Source organism: Centroberyx affinis, unplaced genomic scaffold, assembly GCF_046629955.1.
Source record: "Centroberyx affinis isolate AG114_WGS23_722 - 3 ecotype Tasmania unplaced genomic scaffold, CSIRO-AGI_Caff_v1 ptg003720l_1, whole genome shotgun sequence".
Classification (NCBI taxonomy): domain Eukaryota; kingdom Metazoa; phylum Chordata; class Actinopteri; order Beryciformes; family Berycidae; genus Centroberyx; species Centroberyx affinis.
The window spans coordinates 219,886-242,101 of NW_027281604.1; the positions used below are offsets into that span (position 1 = coordinate 219,886).

The 22,216-nt window shown below is 41.1% G+C and overlaps 1 protein-coding gene across 2 annotated transcripts; it reads right to left on the bottom strand.

The window, feature by feature from the left end:
* Positions 1-5,249: 5,249 nt before the first annotated feature.
* Positions 5,250-21,913, bottom strand: cdc37l1 (cell division cycle 37-like 1). Of its 2 annotated transcripts, XM_071540782.1 has the most exons (8): positions 21,614-21,913; positions 18,519-18,818; positions 17,601-17,694; positions 16,656-16,771; positions 15,755-15,877; positions 13,643-13,804; positions 11,820-11,891; positions 5,250-5,366 (listed from the first exon to the last, which is right to left on the bottom strand). In XM_071540782.1, the coding sequence occupies exons 1-8, from the start codon at positions 21,716-21,718 to the stop codon at positions 5,250-5,252; spliced, it is 1,089 nt and encodes a 362-aa protein (XP_071396883.1). In that variant the 5' UTR covers positions 21,719-21,913. The 2 variants fall into 2 exon arrangements, with proteins under 2 accessions (XP_071396883.1, XP_071396884.1); XM_071540783.1 differs by lacking the exon at positions 11,820-11,891.
* Between the last annotated feature and the right edge of the window lie 303 nt (positions 21,914-22,216).

Below are 22,216 nucleotides of genomic sequence, written 5' to 3' on the forward strand. Positions count from 1 at the left end.
GTCTGTGGTATGGCTCAGATGAAAACTGCCAACTCTGTGATTCCCTGAACCCAAGCCTGCAGCACATCCTGTCCAGTTGCAAAACAGCACTGGCTCAGGGTCGGTACGGGTGGCGCCACGACGAGTCCTGCGGAAGGTGGCTGAAGTCCTGGAGGCACGCAGGCTGGAAGCGACAAGGGAGACCACCCATCAACACCACAGCGGCTAATCCACTTTGTTTGACAAGGAGGTGGGGCACAGAACATCACCCAGAGGGAGAGATCAATTCTAACACCTGGGTGTGAATGGAACTTAAGAGTGGACCTCGATCGGCAGCTTAAGTTCCCGACGGAGATCACCACAACCTCTCTGCGACCAGACATCATTCTATGGTCCACCACAGCCCGGACAGTGATCATGGCAGAGCTCACTGTTCCGTGGGAGGGAGGGATGGAGGCAGCCTCGAGAGGAAAAAGGACAAGAACACGGAGCTGACAGCTGAGTGCAGAGAAGCAGGGTGGACTGCTGTCACCTACCATGTGGAAGTCGGCTGTAGAGGTTTCATTGGAACATCCACCCAGCGCTTCTTGAGGAGTGTGGGACCAAAAACTGAAGAAGGCACTCAGGGATCTGGCCGAGGGGGCAGAACAGGGGAGCTTCTGGCTTTGAAGGACAAGGCGTGGGGAAGGCAAGGGTCCTAGGGTCAGGTGCAGGGGCGGTAGGGAGACGTCCCTGCTATTGCTCCACCACCGTGAAATGTTCCAGGATTAATGGAGCGAAAAATCAAGGGTGGCTCCTGGCTGACGACCCTGCAGCTGCCCCGATGGCACCGTCGGGGTGCGACAGGCAGCAATGCCCAGCAGGTAGCCTTTTACTTGTGCTTCCACCTGCAACAGGTGGATTGGGAGGTACAGAAACCAGACAGCAGCCATACAGGTTTAGCACAACAGTTGAAGCTCAACAGTTACTTGCATAGTTGAGTAGTCAATGGAAATAAGAGAAACATCAACTACTACGACATATATGCTATTAGTTTAACTGTTAACATCACGCCAATTACTATACTTGGTTACGATAATATTCCTTTTTCTGTAACACTCTGCCCGACACCTTACTCCTAGAGGCTTGTAGTACGCAGACGTTAATTTCTGAAACCATGACTGAGCGGTGGGATGGTGACACAGGTGCACTCTGGAATCAACAATGCATCACACAGCAGCTTTAAGTCAAAACCACATGTACTTTAATGCACCATGAGATACTCAATTCCACAGTCTGCATTATAAATCTTATTGATCATCTTGCTCAGCAGATTTTCACACTGATTTCAGCTAGCGTGTTAGCATTAAAGATTTGGCTCTGAATGTTGGAGACATTATCAAGGGGACTTTGAGGTGGCAGCCTAACAAATCTGACAAGGAAGTCAGGAAACACCAGAATACAGAAGTAAAACATTGAAACAAAATCTCACACAATTCAAAACACAAGCTCATCTATGGCCTGCTTGTAAAATAAAAACGTTTAACATGACAGATTCCCTTTTGGCCGGCGAAGACAACAACCAAAAGTGACAATGAAAATCAAAGCGATATGGTATAAGGAAGAATAATATAGTCAAGTGCTTCAAGAATACCACCTCCACCTCTTTTTAAACACTTTCTGTTTTGAAAGAGAATTATAAAGTGCAGGACACATTCAGATGCAGAGAGCTCCTCTCTGCATACAAATATAAAAGTCTCTTTGTGGAGATCTCAGCCCTTTTTTTCCCTCCATATTGGTGCTTTGTATCTTCTACTGATGTGTTGATCCCAGAATCAAGAACTTTCACCAACACATCATGTATAGCAGTCTTTACATGGAGCACTTGTATAAGGAAATTGGCGGTTGTGATCCAGCTTGAAATTCTGTGTAAAGTTGGCAAGCCAGTAGAAAGGACGATTAGGTTAGCCCTACTCTGGCCCACCATTCAACCTAAAAATAGCCCGTCCAGACCCAGTCAATCTTGTATGTACGGAAAGATGAAAAAATTGCCACAGTCACCATCTGGTGTAAATACTGTTAACTGTACTCAAGGTGGTTATTTAACTTGCTGGCTGCAACTTGAGGCCTGCATTATGTCAATTCCATGGTGAAATAAATTCTAAGGGATCATGACTCGTTAGTGGATTAATAATAGCCAAGAACGAAGAGGGTTCCTGCTTCCCATAACCCAACAGCTCTTAACCCCTTTACACCTTACATTACCATGTGTCTTGTATCCAGATAGTATCTGGATATGGATTATTTGCATTTACACCTAACATTAAAATTGCGTCTGAAAACTACACACATAAAATTGATCTTGCGCCTCGCACAATGCAAATTTGCACCAACTGGGTGCTTTCTCTTGCAATAACTGCCAAGTTATTAATCTTGTCTTATAAGCTTTACCTTGTGGATATTACCGCGCTTGTAACATAGCATGCAATATTGCTTTAGTTCACAATTTGTCTTTGCCATATTTCAAGGCTGTTAACTAAGCTGAATCAGCTGCTGAATCATTTCTATCACAGAGTAGGATTTAAACAAAAGCCAATACAGCCAAATGCACGACAACATTTACTTTTGATAATATACTGTATGTCTTATTGTGTAGTTGTATGTGAATTGGACATTCTGTTTTATTTACTTTGGTAACACTGTGGCCGAATACATCTCTGATGTCTTCAAAGGTGGTTTGTGTCTTGGGGGACTCTATACATGGACTTTTACAAAGCTAAACACAATTTAGATTAAATCTGAATGCCAAAGATGCATGTTAATGACAGATGTAAAGGAGGTTTAAGTTTTACTTCATCTGAACTTGGTTACTATAAGCCTCTCTCCAGACAACACTAAAGAATCATTTTTAGAAAACATCAAAACCATCCTTGTCCCACCTTTGCCAAGACAGACAGGTAATGAATGGCCATAAGGCTTTTTCGTGAATTGTCCCACTGCCAAGGCTTCGATACGCACTGCCCTTCCTGTGCATGTCATTCTAGCAAAGTATTCAGCCCAGAGCAAAGGCCAACACAGCATTGACAATAACTCCCATTCTTCATTTATAAAAGCAGAGTTATAGGATAACTTATCCATTATACTTACTTTTGAACTCAGGTTTTTGTTATACTCGCTGGAAACTCTACATGGTCTTCCCGGCTCAACAAGGAATGGCAATAAATATGTTAAACAGCTGAGAGTCACAAAATACTAGCCAAAGTTGAGCAGCTAACACCAGCTTATAGCTAGCATCTTCAGCAAAACTAGGATCTTGTAATAGCTGTTTTGTCTCTTTTGTTTGTTTTAGACAACAATGAGTCAGCTAACTGGCTGTCCACCCACACATTTTGCATTGCTTATTCTGGCCTCCTGGTACCCAACCTACAAGACTGTGTGGAACTCCTCGCATCGCCTGCTGCTCACAGAGAAAACTCGCTGCCAAACCAAGACTGCAAACTTCCATTCCTCTTGTATCAGCCTTGCAGGAGTGTCGGCCATCTTTCACCTCCTATGATTTGCACAGAAATCTATGGAATTTACACCTGCACCGAGAGTGAGGACGGTAATGAAGCATGGGATGAGGACATGCAGAGCAGTGGTGAGCCTGGAAGAGCAGGGTACTTTAATTTTACATTTTAATCCAACCTCTATACAGTTCTGGGCTGTAACTTCATTCTAGCCTGCCTAGTTGCAGCTGTGGTTGGTGGGAATACAAGTTCCAATTGTGTGCCAAACAGATTCAACATCACACCATCCAAAACACTTTCAAACAGACAAACTGCTCTGTGCTCACTGGCACGTAGCCAGCAAATTAGCTAGCCAGCTCAAAATGGCAAAAAAGAAAGGCATACGCACTTCTTTATCAAATGTAACAGTTTGTCTTATTAGGCCTGACACCAGCTCAGTTGTCAAAGAATATACGGCAATTTGCATCCATATCAAAATATGGATGCTTGGACAGGCTAACAGAGACTTTGGACAGTCGCTGAAGGGTCACTTGTTTTCTGACTTAAGTCAATGGTAAACATGTTTACCACAACTCTCCTGAGAACAGGATACGTGCAAAACCTCAACACACAGCAGAACTCAGCAGGAGTTTAGCTGACTTTGAGACTAAGACTTTTTTTTAAATTCAGTTTTTTAATTTAACTAAATCCATTTGCATTTGCGTTGAATATTTGCAGACAGAAGTGATAGATTTACAATGCAAAAATGCACCGAGAGCCAAGTTTGAAACTCTTAGGGAGAGAGACGGCCCCTTTAATCCCAAACACAATGCTACAGCTTCACCTTCAGGCAGCCTGTATTCTGAGCATACTCAGTAGCACCTGTTCATTATTTTTTCCTGTGATGAAGATCAAATGATTCCACAGGTCATACCCAATCAACAACCACCTTCTCTCCATATTACAATAGTTATACAGGACCTGTAAACACATGGCCAAGCTATTCATTATTTTACTTCAAGACACTTTATGCTAGAGTGGGACATTTAGTTAGTCAGGCAGAGTATACAGTGCTGTACCCACTTGCTACATGGTACATATAAAAATATCCAGCCATTGATTTCTCATATTATTTTCTTCATGTTGAGCAACCAGTCAGTACGCCTCATGGCTGATGAAGGTGCCCCGCATAGACATCCACCAGCCTGAGTCTTATTTCAGAGGTGGGATTTGATACCCAATTGAATATTTCCCAGATAACTAATAGGTTTATTATTCTTTCTGTTGTCTGGTTTGTGCATTTAAGTCGGTTATTCTTTATCTTTCATATGTGGATGTTTCTTTCTTTAGGAAGAACAACAAAACAGTGTTATCTGGAGACAGGCTTATAGGATAGTAAGATCTATTATTCTCCATTTGTAAAACCAGGGTTATGGCATGACCGGTCTATTTAGCTAGCAAAAACATTGCAGGAAGCAACTAGCCAGAGACCAACCACAGTCACGAAATAACGGCAACAGGTTTGCTTATCCGCAAGAGATACAAGGGATACATTGTCATAAGAGATACATTGTTCTGGTTCTCCTGTGCAGTGTAAAGATGAAATGCAATGTAAAAGTTGACAAAAGAATGTCAGTGAAAACTGATCATGCTTCTATTCATCCCTGCTCTGGATTGGCGTTTGGAGCCTGGTGAGCTGTATAAAGAGGGCTTATGACTCAGGTTGTTCCTAAGGTAATGGGAACAGTGGAGAGGGCTGGAAGGGAGGGAGGGAGGGAAGGCGGGGGGCTGACCCCACATTCGCTAGGAGGTCTCCATCATGCGTATATCATCTGTTTCTGTAGTGTCATCTTTTGTCCACCGCCCCGTGCTGGTCCACAGTCCGGCTTCTAGACAGCGCTTCACGTGATACTCTGCCACCTGGTGGAGGGAGAGAGAGACGGGAGGGGTCATAGTTATTTAAGAGGTTCAATCCCAGACAAAAACAATTCACAGGTGAGGATGAACATGCATATCAAAATCAAAAACAGGTTTGAATGGAGGGAGAGAGACAGAGAGAGTCAGTGAGAGAGAGAGAACCAAGAGGATTAACCTACTGTTCCCTAGACAGAGGATTACACTGGTTACATAACTGCACTCTGCTGTTGCTTCTTCAACATTTCGTTGGCTCAAATCTGAGCTGAATCTAAAATTTTGATCCTGGATTCACAAAATTCTATCTGCTTATGTTTTTCCTTAAAATGAAACAAGTTTGTGAGGGCATAAACTTGTTCTCAGAGTTACTGACTTCGAGTTAAATTTGAGTTTGAGGTGCAGAGAAATGTTACAGTGAGAGAACTGTACAACTACAGCAAGCAGGACCAGGACTGCCAAGCTTTCTGCCTCAACAGTTTGAGTTCAGATTCCTGGCTAGATATCTTCCCTATGTGGGAGAAGAGGAGGCGGTTTTGTTTCTGTTCTCAGTAGTTGTTTGGCCGCTAGTCAGGCGGCTGTGGGGCCAGCAGAGGGGGGCTGCTTCATTTTTTCACTCTTACAAAAGGCTTTCATACTAAAGATCTCTGCACAGACTCTTAAGTTTGAAAATGCAAGAAGAACCTGCAGAGTATGGCATTTTGGAGAGTTTCATGTCTGCACTTCATCTGAATATTATAACTATTCTTGCCTCAAATGTAAATCTCTTTGTGTCTGCAACTAGTTCAGAATGCCATATAAAGGCTTTCAACTTATATTAGAGATTATGTAACTCGGGGCTCCAGAGTGGGACCACTTGTTTGCATTTTGCGACTCCTTTTCCTCTCCAGTACTGCCACTGAACTTTTTCTGTGGTTGCACAAGTGCCAAGTCTCTTAAATTTAGATTCATATTTTTTCCCCAAGAAAAAAAACAGGCAATGCTTTGTGTTTTCTAAAGCTATTTAAAAAAGGAGGCGATTTCTGGTAAAAGTTAGTCCATTTTAGAGCGGCACAGCTGGCAGAGCTCCATTCATGCAACTGGTGAAACATAATGATGCGATACAATAATGTGAGAGTGGGAATTTTCTGTGATATCCAAGTTGCTGAGATGCAACCTTTAGGGGGGAGAGATCATGGACGCCATATCAGCAACTGATGGTAAAAGCGTTGTATTAGCTTATTGTTTGGAATTTTATATAAATAATCAGTACGGAGCAAACATACAGTGACTTTTGGCAAATAAATAAATTAAAACATCAATAACATGACTGATGCACATCTTCACCTCTACACTCTGCCACTGTAGCATGAAGTAAGTTCTGTGCTTAAAACATCAGCCACCACAGACCCCGTTATAGACTCCAAATATCGGTGCCACCAAATGATCTGCTGGTGCCACAGACTACAAATGTTGGTGGAACAAGTGGAAAACAATATTCTGGAGCCCTGTAACACATTTTAGCTACTTACATTAGTTTCAAGTTGTATTTAGAGTTCATTTTAAGATGTCATTGATTGCTTTAAAACAAAAAGCTTGGACCAAGCTTATATTACAGAGATTTTAATTTTCTATGTACAGAAGTTTAGTCTTAGATCTACAGACAAGGTCATTTTGACTATTCCAAGGTCAAGATTGAATACAGAAAAAAAGCATTGTTGATTTGTTTGGAGTTCAATATAATATGAGTTTTGCTGAGCAGGTCTCTATAGGCCACAAGTAACAGTTGTGCTTCTGGCTTGAATTTGGTTCACTTTGATGTCACTGATCTGTTGGACAGCCTTTCAAGTTTGTGTTAATATTTGTGAAATTGTATTCAATTACTGTTATTTAGTCTTATGCAATTTTTGTTCTGTTGGGAGAGCCTCAGTGGAGCCGTCAGTGCAAATCTTCACTTGCATCGGATGGTTTTGGTGATATGATAAAGATAAATAATATGAATAAATGATTATGATATAAATGATATGATAAATGATTGAATGAAACCATTGTCAAGGTCCAGTCTGCTGAAATCCAGGTGCCGCCTGCTATGATTCTGCAACCAGGTGCGTAGCCTCCCATTTTTTCCTGCTCTTCTCCACTCCTTTTCTGCTGCTAATTTAAGACTTTCTGGTCCCCTTTTCCACTTCTTCCTTTCTGATGACCTAACCTCTGTGGTTTTAAATTGTGCTCCTCTGCATCACCCATTGAACATCTATTGTCACTTGATGTCTTGCTGTTGCATCAGCTAAAATGCAGAGGCTGGCCAAAAATGACACTGCATGGAAATGGAGTGAAAAAACCTTGAACTACAGACAGAATACAAGTGATGTGTCTGCAACATGAGGATATAGACATTCAATTTAAGAGATACTACTACTTAAATGGTGCTACAGTGCCTTGCAAAAGTATTCATACCCCTTGAACTTTTCCACATTTTGTCACGTTACAAGCACAAACTTAAATGTATTTTATTGGGATTTTATGTGATAGACCAACACAAAGTAGCGCATAATTGTGAAGTGGAAGGAAAATGATACGTGGTGTTCAAGATTTTTTACAAATAAAAATCTGAAAAGTATGGCGTGTAGGGTTGCAAAGGGGTGGAAAATTTCCGGTAAATTTCCGGAAAGTTTCCGGTAAATTTCCATGGGAAGTTAAGCTGGGGAATTTTGGAAATATTCCAAATTGGAAACTTTCCATGGGAATTATGGGAATTTATGGGAATTAATGGGAATTAATGGGAATTAACTGGGAATTGAGGGTAATTTAATGGAAAGGTATCATATCCAAGCATAAATATTTGTTTTGTTATAAGCAGACATCCATCCAAAATAATACAATTAAAACAGATTTATTTGTAAGTAGAACTTTATCAAGTGTTAAATATTTTATTGAACAATCAATTCTTTCATTGAAGAACAAAAACATGAATGTTGAGTTGCATGTAGGGGGCGTGGTCTCAATAGCCCTGCAGTAAGCAGTGTGCTATGTGCATGTGATTGAGGAATAGCATAGATATTCAACTGTACTTGCATGATATCTGGTTGTTTTAGTCAGGATTATGCTAAAATATATTTTCCCCAACTATATTTAAGTTCCCTATTAAGAGCATACCTTCAATTTTGTAAATTCCTCGTTTATTCCCGTTTATTCCCATAAATTCCCGTTAATTCCCATAAATTCCCGTTAATTCCCATGGAAAGTTTCCAACTTTGAAAATTCCCGGAATTTTGCAACCCTAATGGCGTGCATATGTATTCAGCCCCCTTTACTCTGATACCCCTAAATAAAATCCAGTGCAACCAACTGCCTTCAGAAGTCACCTACTTAGTAAATAGAGTCCACCTGTGTGTACTTCAATCTCAGTATAAATACAGCTGTTCTGTGAAGGCCTCAGAGGTTTGTTAGAGAACATTAGTGAACAAACAGCATCATGAAGACTAAGGAACACACCAGACAGGTCAGGGACAAAGTTGTGGAGAAGTTTAAAGCAGGGTTAGGTTATAAAAACATATCCCAAGCTTTGAACATCTCACGGAGCACTGTTCAATCCATCATCCGAAAATGGAAAGCGTATGGCACAACTGCAAACCTACCAAGACATGGCCGTCCACCTAAACTGACAGGCCGGGCAAGGAGAGCATTAATCAGAGAAGCAGCGAAGAGGCCCATGGTAACTCTGGAGGAGCTGCAGAGATCCACAGCTCAGGTGGGAGAATCTGTCCACAGGACAACTATTAGTCGTGCACTCCACAAATATGGCTTTTATGGAAGAGTGGCAAGAAGAAAGCCATTGTTGAAAGAAAGCAATAAGAAGTCCCGTTTGCAGTTTGCCACAAGCCATGTAGGGGACACAGCAAACATGTGGAAGAAGGTGCTCTGGTCAGATGAGACCAAAATTGAACTTTTTGGCCTACATGCAAAACGCTATGTGTGGCGGAAACCTAACACTGCGCATCAACCTGAACACACCATCCCCACCGTGAAACATGGTGGTGGCAGCATCATGCTGTGGGGATGCTTTTCTTCAGCAGGGACAGGGAAGCTGGTCAGAGTTGATCGGAAGATGGATGGAGCTAAATACAGGGCAATCCTGGAAGAAAACCTGTTAGAGGCTGCAAAAGACTTGAGACTGGGGTGGAGGTTCACCTTCCAGCAGGACAACGACCTTAAACATACAGCCAGAGCTACAATGGAATGGTTTAGATCAAAGCATATTCATGTGTTGGAATGGCCCAGTCAAAGTCCAGACCTAAATCCTATTGAGAATCTGTGGCAAGACTTGAAAATTGCTGTTCACAGACGCTCTCCATCCAATCTGACTGAACTGGAGCTATTTTGCAAAGAAGAATGGGCAAAGATTGCAGTCTCTAGATGTGCAAAGCTGGTAGAGACATACCCCAAAAGACTTGCAGCTGTAATTGCAGCGAAAGGTGGTTCGACAAAGTATTGACTCAGGGGGGCTGAATACATATGCACGCCACACTTTTCAGATTTTTATTTGTAAAAAATCTTGAACACCACGTATCATTTTCCTTCCACTTCACAATTATGCGCTACTTTGTGTTGGTCTATCACATAAAATCTCAATAAAATACATTTAAGTTTGTGCTTGTAACGTGACAAAATGTGAAAAAGCTCAAGGGGTATGAATACTTTTGCAAGGCACTGTATATAGTGATACAAGCCAGTTTCATTTAAAAGAAAGATCGGTACCATAGCTGAATTGTGAATCTTCATAATTACTCCTGAACAGATTACCAATAACAGATTAGACAACAGATAATTAGAAGTGCAGTTGGCAACAATCACAGGCCTGTAGGTCTATTTATGCCAACAGTTCATGGTTCAGAAAGTAGTGCAGCACAGCACAAACATCACCTTCTTTCACCGGTTTTCAATATCTTATTCATTCTGCTTATGCACATTTTATTGGAGGGGAATTCATTTTTGATGTGTGCATGTCTTATTTAAGAGCCGCTTTCTCTGTAACAGACAGTATTGAGTATTAGTTAATAAAGCCATACGACAGAAAAGTAGCCTTAAAGTGTTACAGCGCTGCACTTGCATTGGCAATCTGAACTCATTTCCACAGTGAATGTCTGAGTAAGAAGTCCAGCTGACTCAAAACACTGACATAATTAACCTCCCCAGTATAGCTGAAGGGTATGAAACAGGTTTATCTACAAAGTTGGCTGACACTGCAAGTATGAGACACAGAACACAATTTGGTGACATGATCAAAAGCAGTTGCTGGTATATGGTTAAAGCTACACTTGCTGGTATATGGTTAAAGCTACACTTGCTGGTATATGGTTAAAGCTACACTTGCTGGTATATGGTTAAAGCTACACTCTTTGGTGGCACCTGTGGCCGCAAGTGGTAACTGTTCAGTGTTATTTTGACCTCCAATTCCCAAGAATCATTCCCCGTCGCTTTATAGTGATGTCACCTACCTACAGAAACAGTCAGAGAAACGCATCACTTCATGTGTGTGAGAAGATTTCCTGACACTGGTTGTGCCTGACCATAGGGGCTGGAATGGGACAAAGTAGGGGGGCTCATGCAGCGCTGATGAGGGGGTTTTCTCTTGAGCCCCAACACATTACTTAGATTGGAAATATGCCAATATTTTATCTTGAAAAAGTGACATAATATAGCTTTAAATGTTGCATTTGAGTCTTAAATATGGTTTCAGAAGTCTTAAAAACATAGATTTTTCTCTTTGCAGTTATTTTCTAGAAAGAGATTTTACTGGTTGTGCAGATATATACTGTTTCTTTGTTTTGTTTGTTTTCACTCTTCAGGTTCATTTGAGGACGAAACTGGTCTTAAATTTTATTTGCACTGGCATTAAAAAAGTTCTTAAAAAGTTTCAATTAAATTTTCAGAAACCTGCAGTTACCCTCTTTAAACCCTGAGCCCAGTATTGTGTATCAAACCAAACTGCTGAATGTATTGTTATATCTCCATGATTTACCCATTCATTTTTACACTCTAATTAAGCCAGGTCACAGGACAAATGCGACTACACCTTTTTGGTGTTTTTTGGGTATAGAAAAATAAAGGAGAGGCAGCAAATATGTGGATATAGTGATATTCACATATTGTGACAATGAAGTCACCATGAAAGAAAACAAAACCAACGTGCTCTCACCTAAAAATCCTCCATCCAGCAGAAGAACTTTTGGGAAATCACATTTAATGCAAGCCTTTCTAGTTTCATATATCAGAAGGTTATTATGCAACAGCTCAATGATGCCATCTTACAACCAGTTGGGGTAACTGCAACAGTCTGTGTCTGTTCAACTGATAAAGTGACAATAACATCCCTAACAGTTATTTCATATAAGACATATTGTCACTAGGTAAATTTAATATCGCCCAATCCTACCTTCCAAAGTAATAAAATGTGCCTTTTGTTTTAGTATTCAGCAATACCTGTGGATTCATGGTGCTGAGAACATTCTGTAAGATCTGCATATCTTGCAGCTGGAAGCCTGCCTTTAGTTCCTACAAATAGATGAACAATATTTTTTTTACGACTATAGCATATTTGTCACACCAGTATCAGTCTCATCTGCACAGAAAGCAAAATTCAGCAAAAATTACTATACAACTATCCATCTCGTTAACCCTATTTCTCATTCTGTTCAGACAGTTCAATGATCAGCAGTGATTTGACATATTTACTACAATCACCTGGAGCATGATTACTCCCAACTGTTAGGAGTCAACTTGATGTCAGATGAGGAATAAGCGGCACAACTCACTCACTCTGTAATTGCAACTTCATTACAGTATGTGGTGGAAAATACAAGACTAGAGTTTGCTCTCAGTGGGAAGTTCAAAAGATATGGGCTACTGCTACAGGTAATTTACATAAATACACCAGTTTGAGACAAAAGGCACACTGGCACTCTGAGTTCAAATTGTATTTTTGTGATCAGTAGCTTTTGAGAAAAACAACTTTAAGGTCTGTACCAGATTGGTTGCTATGGTAACGGCTGTTGACATGGTGCAGGCTTATCCACCCTCATTTCTATCGCTCAAGAGGAACAGCAGATGCACTGGGGTTAATGCCCGTTTGTGCACACAGAAGACTTAACTTCAAAAATAAAAATTTACCATCTTTGTTGATATCTGTTGCATGAAAATGAGTGTGAAGGAAGAAAGGTGTGATGGACGGAGGTCGTAACTGCTGATATGCAGCTTTGCTTCCTGCAGCTGCCCTCAGCTTGGCCTGAAACTCTTGGTGCCAATGATGATCAGTTTTGAAATACACAAGGGGCCTCATATACAGTATAAATGAGACGGATGCACAAAAATGTGGATGTGGGATATGGTGACACTTAACAGTAAAGGAAGGCTAATGCCAAACATACAAACAAACAAACAAAAAAACACTTGTACATTGCACCTGACATTTCTGTCCACTGTAAACCAACTCATATTGGCAGAATTTATATTGGTCCTAACATATTCAGAGAGTTTTAGGGTGGGAATTATTGCCTCCATGGGTTGACCTAAATTGTTGACCTACATGGTCTGTTGCCTTTGAAACCCTGATAGTCACCTAAGCTACGCTACGTGCATTTCAGACACTGTTTCATTTAAAATTCAGTCATTCTAATGCTTGTGCTTACAGTGCTATACATAATATTCCTTTAAGATGTAAAATTCCTAGAAGAACTGTAAGAATGTGCCGATAATAACCACAATGAATTCACCCCAGCATTTGTGGCGATATTGAAATTGCTGCATTTAGGGTGCGTTGTGTTTGCTCTTCATGATGTACAAGTATTTCTTTGGCACTTTTGGTAAACAATGGTAGACTTTTGCTATTTAATTATTTAGATGTCATGCCAATTATCTGGCCCTTGATGTGAGCACTGCAGCACTTACCGTTGCCTTCACTTTTTACCCATTTTCAGTCATAATGATAATAACATCATGTTTACTGGACTTACAGTTAACCTCATCCACATTTAGCAGCCAGCAAAGTCTTTGTTAAGCTTGTTCACATTTGCATAAATTCCCATCCATTTATGATTTATAACAAAACAAACATGCATCCGAGTGGCGTATGCAGCATTTTATAAATCTGAGAATATCTGTGTGTTTATACCTTTTTGCTTACACAGCCATTTATTTGTGAACCTACACAAAGTTTTATTCATGAGGCAACAGGTCTCACCCAATATGCCACTGGAAAAAGCACAGGCAGATTTTAACTGAAGAATAAGTTTACCAGGAACACTTACTGGAGGTAACGAGTCCAGGACTTCTTTGGGATCAAGCCTGCAGCGCGTGCCGACACTCTCTTTGGGTGTGTCCGCTTTAGACTTGACTGTGTACTCTTTCACTCTGTGTTTGAAGGCCTCGAGCTCTGATTGGAAGACATCTAAGTAGCCCTCTTGTCCTGCCTAGACACACACAGCAAAAAAGACAACAATATTAGGAACACTCTACACATCTACTGGGAAGCAGCAAACTTTAGTATATCTGGCCTTATCTGACATATTTCCTATTAAACAGGCATTTTAATTCCCTATTTCCACAAAAAAATGGCAAAATCCAAGTGAAAAAAGTAATTTTGTTCTGCACCGCCAAGATATTTTTTACTAGCTGACACAGGGATAAAATCAGGAAAACATAACAAAAGCAAAAATAATGGAAGGCAAGCAGAGAAACAAAATATATCCTAATGAAATGAAGGTGATATCAGTCCCTGAAATTCTTGGCAAAAACTGAAAGCTCAGGCGAAAAAAACCTTAATAAAACAAAGAACCAAAAATCACATTTCCCATTATAGCGTGCACCCAGGGGAGATCCCTGGTTTTGTAGAGCTGTGTAGATGCAGAACAGATGCATTATTTTATTTATTTTTTATTTAATATTCTGTGTGTAAAACCCCAGCCCTCTGGCACCTGAATACATCAAAATAAACCATAAAAGGTATTAGCAAATACTATTAACCCAGGCTTGTTTATATCTAGTCTTTTATTGATGGTGAACCTCTTCTAGATGTTCTAGAAGATCCTTTTCCAGTTGGTGCACATACAAAAAAGTGCTACTTTTATTTTAGTTTTTTGAGCTGAGATGGACCAGAAAATGTGTTAAATCTTTGTTTATTTTGTATTTCAATCTTAACTGAGTTAATGCTTAGTTTAGCACAAAAGAACATCCTAAAAACCTACCACTCAATGTTTTCTCCTGAGTAACATTTCTAGTGGTGAGCTAACGTAACTGAAAACAAAATTTTACTTCCACCTAGCATACAGTAAACTACAGTGAATTACACCCACAGGTGTCTAGAGCCCAAATCATACTAGTCACATGATGATGCATGCATTGCATTTGTTACCAACATGTGACAGCTATTAACAAACCTAATTAGGTGTTGTGGGATGTTGGTCCACTCCTATTCAATGGCTGTGCCAAGTTGCTGGATAAACATACTGTCAAATTATATTTACCGTTTGTCAACCGTACGCAATGTTATTGACTTTGAATGTTGCCAGCATAACGATAGCTTTCTGGCTCATAGCTGAGCCAAAGGGTTCTATGAGCTGAGCGGAGTAGAAATATCTCCCATTGCCAAGTTGTAGCTAAGGTTCGTCCTATTTACTGGAGTAGTGAACAACGTTTCCATTGCATAAGGGACGGGACCTTATGGGACGGTAATGATTGTTCCAGGTATTAGTCAAACCCTCAGGTGTTACCAGGGAAACGGAGTTATGGCTTGTGGACAAACTTTAGATTTTGATTACAAAACGCATGAAAATATAAATTAATGGTCTTCATTTTTTTTTCTTTGGCAAGTGACCATGGTATAAGCGGGATAATGCCCTTCGAGGTGTCCATTATCAGAAATTAATGGACTCTGCGGAAGCAATATTTGTATAATATTTGTTGAAATCACCCCCTTAACCAACATATTGTCTTTGCAATATGTTAACAAGGAGGCAATCTCAGGCTGAATATTGGAGTGGGAACAAAATGGTCATTCAGTCTGAATATCAGGCTAACCAAACTTTAGAGTAGGGCTGCATAATTAATATAGATATATAGTTTTCTTACATCACCTCCCTGCATACTATATTATGAAAGAATAGTCCAAGGCTATGATGTTACAGCAGGAAAGTGTTTTTTTTTTAAATTACATTTTCACTGTCACAACTTCCAGCAGCTATATATAGCGCACAACTTCAGCCAGCAGTGTAGTGTCACTTGAGAAGCTACGTTTACCATGATCAGATTCCTACATATTTTGCTGGCATTTAAGTTGATAGGTGAATATACTCCAAATACCCAGAAATAGAGCTTGGTGTACTATTGATCAGACACATGCTATTCAACAACCTTGTCCTTACTTTGGCTTTGTGGAAGAACTGTCTGAAGCAGCCTCTGGGGTCCTGCTGGGAGTTTGAGGCCATCTCCAGGATGAACTGCATGGCTACGGCTTGGTGGGCCACCTGCTCCATCAGCGCCTCTTTCTACAGCAGACAAAACAGAAAACTGGGTTGAGAGTTTAGCCTCTTGTTTAGCCTCAGTTTAACCTCTTGATCTGACCACATATCATAAACCACTTCAGCTGGTCAGACCATAAACCTCTGATCTTCAGAGTTTTTGATGTTTTTACTATGCCAATCTACAAAGTCATGTCTCTTCAGTAATATATAAATGTGTTTATAGTGCCAATTATTTACGAGCCTAAACTTTGTTTTTACTATGCCAATCTTCAAAGTCATGTCTCTTCAGTCATATATAAATGTGTTTATAGTGCCAATTATTTACGAGCATAAACTTTGACTGGAGTGTCAATGAGCATGTGTTTGTAGTGAGGTTGTGAAAGAGTCATACCTAAAACGTAAGAGTGCTACATTAATATTATGGCTATCACCACAATAGCAGATCCTGTACTTTCGTTCTATACATAACACTTGCCTATTGTGTGACTCTGCATTACTTTCAAATTATTTTCAAAATTAAAATGTGCAAATTAGGGCCCACATATGGGATTAATAAAGCAGCTGAGGCCATTCCTTTATTTTGGAAGTATACCGCTATTGGCTGATACCAAGAGAAAAAGGAACCCTTAAGCTTTATTACAATATCTGACTCTTGTATGCCCAGTGCATTTTGAATGAGTAAAAAAAATACCTGAAATTGAACACTGTACGGTGTTAATATGTATGTGGTACAGTAAGTCAGTGTGTGCATGTGTTTGTGTGGCCATCTGCAACACTGAAAAAAGGTGAAGTGCTTTCTAACCCCTTCTTGCTGTAGTCTGAAGCACCAGAGGATCAGGTAGTTGGCCGTCTCCTCACAGATGAGCTGAGGCAGTTCTGACAGGAACCGCTGACTGTCATCCCATCTCCGCAACATGCCTGACAAACACATATAAAGCATATAAAGCTGGATATAACTCTGTCCAGATGGGATTAATATTGCAGGACAACGTGGGTAACTAATAATTCACAGCCTTAAACATTTCTGATTTCAGTGAACAGGATAAATATAGCACAATATTATCTATTAGTCTCAATCCAAATTGCTCTGCACACAACAGGTTGAACTCAGGTTGAACACTCACAGGGTGCTGGCAGCGGCAGTCTTCTCCTTGAGTGCGGTGGACTACTTAAGTTTTGTTACATTATATATTAGTCATTATTATATAATAATGACTAAGGAGGCAATTCATTTCTGTACCATGTCGCACACTACTTACGCGCCTACAACTTTTCAACACAGGAAAAAAATTTAAAATAGTCAAAACTTGATGTGGAAGTTGCCTTGCTGGCAAGTGTTCACTGCAAGAATCAAACAGGCAGGTTTTTTTTATTGTCATACAAAGTATTGGTAATTTGGATTCGATTCTAGCCATGCTAGAATTGACAGAGTACTGGGAGTTTGCTGATAAACAGGTAGGTATTATGTCCTGTAACCATTACTCCAACAGGAAAAGTGCGCTGTGATAATCATATGATTGTTTGCATGAGACTTAAATCATTCAATTACCACCTGTTTATCACCTGTTTTCCTCCAGTGAAACTACAGGGTCTACAACAACCTTTCAGCCACAAGTTTTCCAATGTTTGAATTTTAAAGAAGACCCTATTTTTTTTATTGAAAATAAACTAAACTAAACACAGCCTTGCTTACCATTAATTGGACAGTATTCTTGAATTGGCTGTTTTGATTCGGTGTCATACTTACCAAAATGCCTGAGCTCTTGCTCATACTTTGTGAGAAACATCTTGCAATTGTCCTGATCCATTTCTACAGGTTTATTTTGGACATTGATGATGCTCTGGAAGAGAGAGAAGATATGCACTGACTGAATGTTAATAATATCACAACACAGTCATGTGAAGTGGCCTTAAACAGACACCAGATGCTGCATTAAACTGCTTGTACTAATTAGAGGATACCCCCAATGATTCATCATGAAAACATATTAACAGTACAAGACACATGATTTGGGTGAAATTCCACCCCAATTATTTTGTTCAATACAAATTAAGAACAAAGGTGAATATCCCACCTTATCCCATCTTCTTTTTCTTATGCATTCTGCGAGTGCCCAGTCAAAATAAAGAAACTAGAAGGCACTCATTAGAGTGCAAACCTCCACCAACGCTTAACACTTATCCAACTTGCAAAGCTGCAGCGTCCCTAACGGTTTATGTTTGTCTTCCAGGTTTGGTTTTCCGAGAAAATAGCATGTAAATACAATGCTTTCTAGTAGCCAACTTGGAAGTCCCAGATGTCGGATCTCCCCACCAGGACATAACCGTTGCTGCGTTCATGTCCTGGTGGGGAGATCCGACATCTTGGAAGTCCCAGATGTCGGATCTCCCCACCAGGACATGAACGCAGCAACGGTTATGGCTAATTAGTTCAAGAAATCTGGAACCGAGTGTCTCCCAATATACATGATGACCATCAAACCCAAACCCCATCATCACAATCACAGTTTTCACAGTTAACTTAACAAAATGGAAATGGACAACCACACAATTATCACTTGAAATCACTTTATCATGACATTGAGAGTACTTTAATTTTCCACCTTTGTGTTATGTGTGCCAAAGAACACCCAGATGTGACAAAAGCCCAAGTGTTTGCAGTTACCTTATCAAAAACGTCCCAACTTCCGACAGCTCCAAGTACAGGGCTGCGGCTGGGGTCCTGACCTCCCAGCATGCTCTCTTTGCGGCGCCACTCCTGCTCCGTGTGTGTGAGCTCTGTGGGACAGGCCAAAGTCCGGGCACGTTCCTGCTCCAGGGACTCTGAGCCATGGACCCCTAGAGAACATAGCTGGTCCTGGGCCTCCGCCAGACTCCAGCTGGACACGATGGAGGCCTTCACACAGCGCTGCTGGCTCTGGCAGAGGGACGCCATGGCACTGTCACTAAGGTGGGACGATGTTGACTGAGGGGAGGGAGGGAGAAACAGAGGGGCAGAAACATGAGAGACTGAAGTTAGAACTGAAAAGTCATTCTTCATAACAAGAGAAGACTTAACCTTACATACATTTACTGAGAAAGATCCTGGTTTGTTGTGCTTTGTGTCATCGAGGGCAAGAAACTGATTTTCCTCGTCTACCGACAATCGTGGCTGGTACATCCCAAAAACTCAGCAGTCACTTTCACTTTTTCACCAGTCAAATTTGAGTTTTAGAATAGAATAGGGCCTCCAAAATAATGGTTCAGCTGCATTTGGAAGAGCTGGAGAGTAGTAACACATCGTAGTAGCACTTATCTAAAAGCAGAGTTAGTGCTTTCCAAGAAGGCATAAAAACTACTAAAAGACTAAACTAACAAAAAGAGGAGGAGAGAAAAAATAGGAAACACTTTCAAAAGAAAAGGTTTAAAGGAAAAAATAAATAAAATGAAAACACAACATAAGCAACACAAGGTTAAAAGTGGGTCAAAAAAAGAATCAAAAGCAATTATAAGCAAGTCTATAAAAATGTGTTTTAGAAGTGATTTAAATGGTGAAACTGGATTATCTAGCCTATGTTCCTCAGGCAGGGCATTCCACAGTCTTGGGGCCCTAATGGCAAAAACACAATTATCTTTAGTTTTGAGTTTAGACTGAGGCTCATAGAGAAGTAAGAGGTCTACAATATGGCTAGGGTCCAGACCTAGCCATGCTTTATATACACGCACTGGGTTGGACCCCCTTTTGCCTTCAAAACTGCCTTAATTCTTCGTGGCATAGATTCAACAAGGTGCTGGAAACATTCCTCAGAGATTTTGGTCCATATTGACATGATAGCGTCACGCAGTTGCTGCAGATTTGTCAGCAGCACATCCATGATGCAAATCTCCCGTTCCACCACATCCCAAAGGTGCTCTATTGGATTGAGATCTGGTGACTGTGGAGGCCATTTGAGTACAGTGAACTCATTGTCATGTTCAAGAAACCAGTTTGAGATGATTTGAGCTTTGTGACATGGCGCGTTATCCTGCTGGAAGTAGCCATTAGAAGATGGGTACACTGCGGTCATAAAGAGATGGACATGGTCAGCAACAATACTCAGGTAGGCTGTGGCGTTTAAACGATGCTCAATTGGTACTAAGGGGCCCAAAGTGTGCCAAGAAAATATCCCCCACACCATTACACCACCACCAGCAGCCTGAACCGTTGATACAAGGCAGGATGGATCCATGCTTTCATGTTGTTTACGCCAAATTCTGACCCTGCCATCTGAATGTCGCAGCAGAAATTGAGACTCATCAGACCAGGCAACGTTTTTCCAATCTTCTATTGTCCAATTTTGGTGAGCCCGTGCGAACTGTAGCCTCAGTTTCCTGTTCTTAGCTGACAGGAGTGGCACCCGGTGTGGTCTTCTGCTGCTGTAGCCCATCTGCTTCAAGGTTCGACGTGTTGTGTGTTCAGAGATGCTCTTCTGCAGACCTCGGTTGTAACGAGAGGTTATTTGAGTTACTGTTGCCTTCTATCAGCTCGAACCAGTCTGGCCATTCTCCTCTGACCTCTGCCATCAACAAGGCATTTTCGCCCAGAGAACTGCCGCTCAGTGGATATTTTCTCTTTTTCGAACCGTTCTCTGTAAACACTAGAGATGGTTGTGCGTGAAAATCCCAGTAGATCAGCAGTTTCTGAAATACTCAAACCAGCCCGTCTAGCTGCGTAAAATCACTTCTATATCTAACTGGTAACCAGTGGGGAGATGCTAAAATTGAGGTTATTTGGCACCAGTTATATTCCTATCCTGCAGCGTTCAGAACAAGCTGGAGACTTGAGAGTGACTTTCTGACTCTGACAGGAATAAATAGCTGCAATAGCCTAAATGAGATGAGATAAAAGCATAGTCATGATCATCTCAAAATCTGTGGAGAATAACAACAACTTCATTTCTGATGTTTCTCAACAGTGTCCGAGGCAAGACTGCACTACTCTCTTAACCCATTCATCTAGTCAAGTCACTGCCAAACCACTCCCAAATTTCTAGAGAAAGGAAGACCTAGAATCTCCCCAATCATTCTGAATCACAGCCCAACTGTATTAGCTTTCAGCCACCGTGATGACCACACCATACTGTATTTGGTGCAGGGTGGGGTGAGAGGGCTAAAAATAAAGTAAATGTTGCATCCATCTATCCACAGCCACATATCCAAACACTCTAATGCCGTTTCCAATCAGCAGCCTCTCCACACAGCTGTCAGTGGCTGAGAATATCAAGGACCTGGGGGAATGGGAAACACACTGTGTGCCTCACTGTGGCCTCTGATCTCATCCACCACCCCGCACACAGGGATGATCTCAGGAATGACTTGACAGCTTGTTTCAGAGACTGTAGCATGACTGTACCACCCGATGACAATGTAAACGACTTGCTAACATTATGCCATTTATTAGACGTGGAGTTGAGCTTTCACTTCATTAAAGTACCCCTGGGTTAACATGACTACAGTCTGTTTTCTGCTGTCTTGCTACTGATGTTTCGCCCTGAAACGTGCGTTGCCCATTCCCAGTTGAATGACAGGGAAATTACTGCTAAAGTGAAAGTTGGCACCGAAAAAGGAGCTTCCAAAACAGACACTAGCTTTTGCACCCAGCTAACCCTGCTCCCAATGGAGTGATCTCCTAACAGGCTTAGCTGGCTTCCACGCCGCTACTTCTAACGCGCCAAGTCACTTAGATGAACCAAAAGCTACGTCTTGTACTTACAGAATCAGATGCTAGCATTAGCTGGTTACCTGCTGGTGAGGATAAACAGGACTGGAGCCCCTCGTCGTGGAGGCAGGGTCACCGCCTGGCTCTTCATCGGGGAACGGCGAAGCTCCATTACCCAGCCACTCCATCACTGCTAAATAACTAGCTAGCTATAGCTCTACAGTCGGGCTCGCTAGCTAGCTGTTTTCAGCCTCAAAACAGTGCACTCCGATGTCAGCTGTCTGCCACAGTTAGGTTTAATCTAGATACCGGTCTGTAAAGTCAGCAGAGCAGGTTGGGGATCTGGTGCTCCCCCACAAGGAGTTCAGCTCCTATGAATAACAACGTAGTAACACACTCCTGCTTTTACAAAGACTCAGTGCGTCTGGTCTAAGAGATGACACCGACCACGTGGTAAACAACTTTGACCACGTGACTCAAATACAGGTTTTTTTTTGCAACATATTTTCAGTGAAGGAATAATTTACAGTCAGTATTTCAGTGGTCACAGTTATGTAAAGTCTGCTGTATTAAAAAGCAAATTTTTTTTTTTTTTAAATGATACAGTTGTATGTTGGTTGATGAGTCATAACCTTACGGCTACTTCATTACGTGAGAGGAAAAAAGTTGTCCACGTTTTGCACATG

What these genes read in the sequence shown, in the direction of transcription:
- cdc37l1 (XM_071540782.1), bottom strand. Translation starts at nt 21,718, where the DNA reads ATGGAGTGGCTGGGTAATGGAGCTTCGCCGTTCCCCGATGAAGAGCCA. An exon ending in CTGTTTATCCTCACCAGCAG is followed by an intron (nt 18,819 to 21,613) that starts GTAACCAGCTAA and finishes CCCTCCCCTCAG; the next exon opens with TCAACATCGTCCCACCTTAG. An exon ending in GTTGGGACGTTTTTGATAAG is followed by an intron (nt 17,695 to 18,518) that starts GTAACTGCAAAC and finishes TCTCTCTTCCAG; the next exon opens with AGCATCATCAATGTCCAAAA.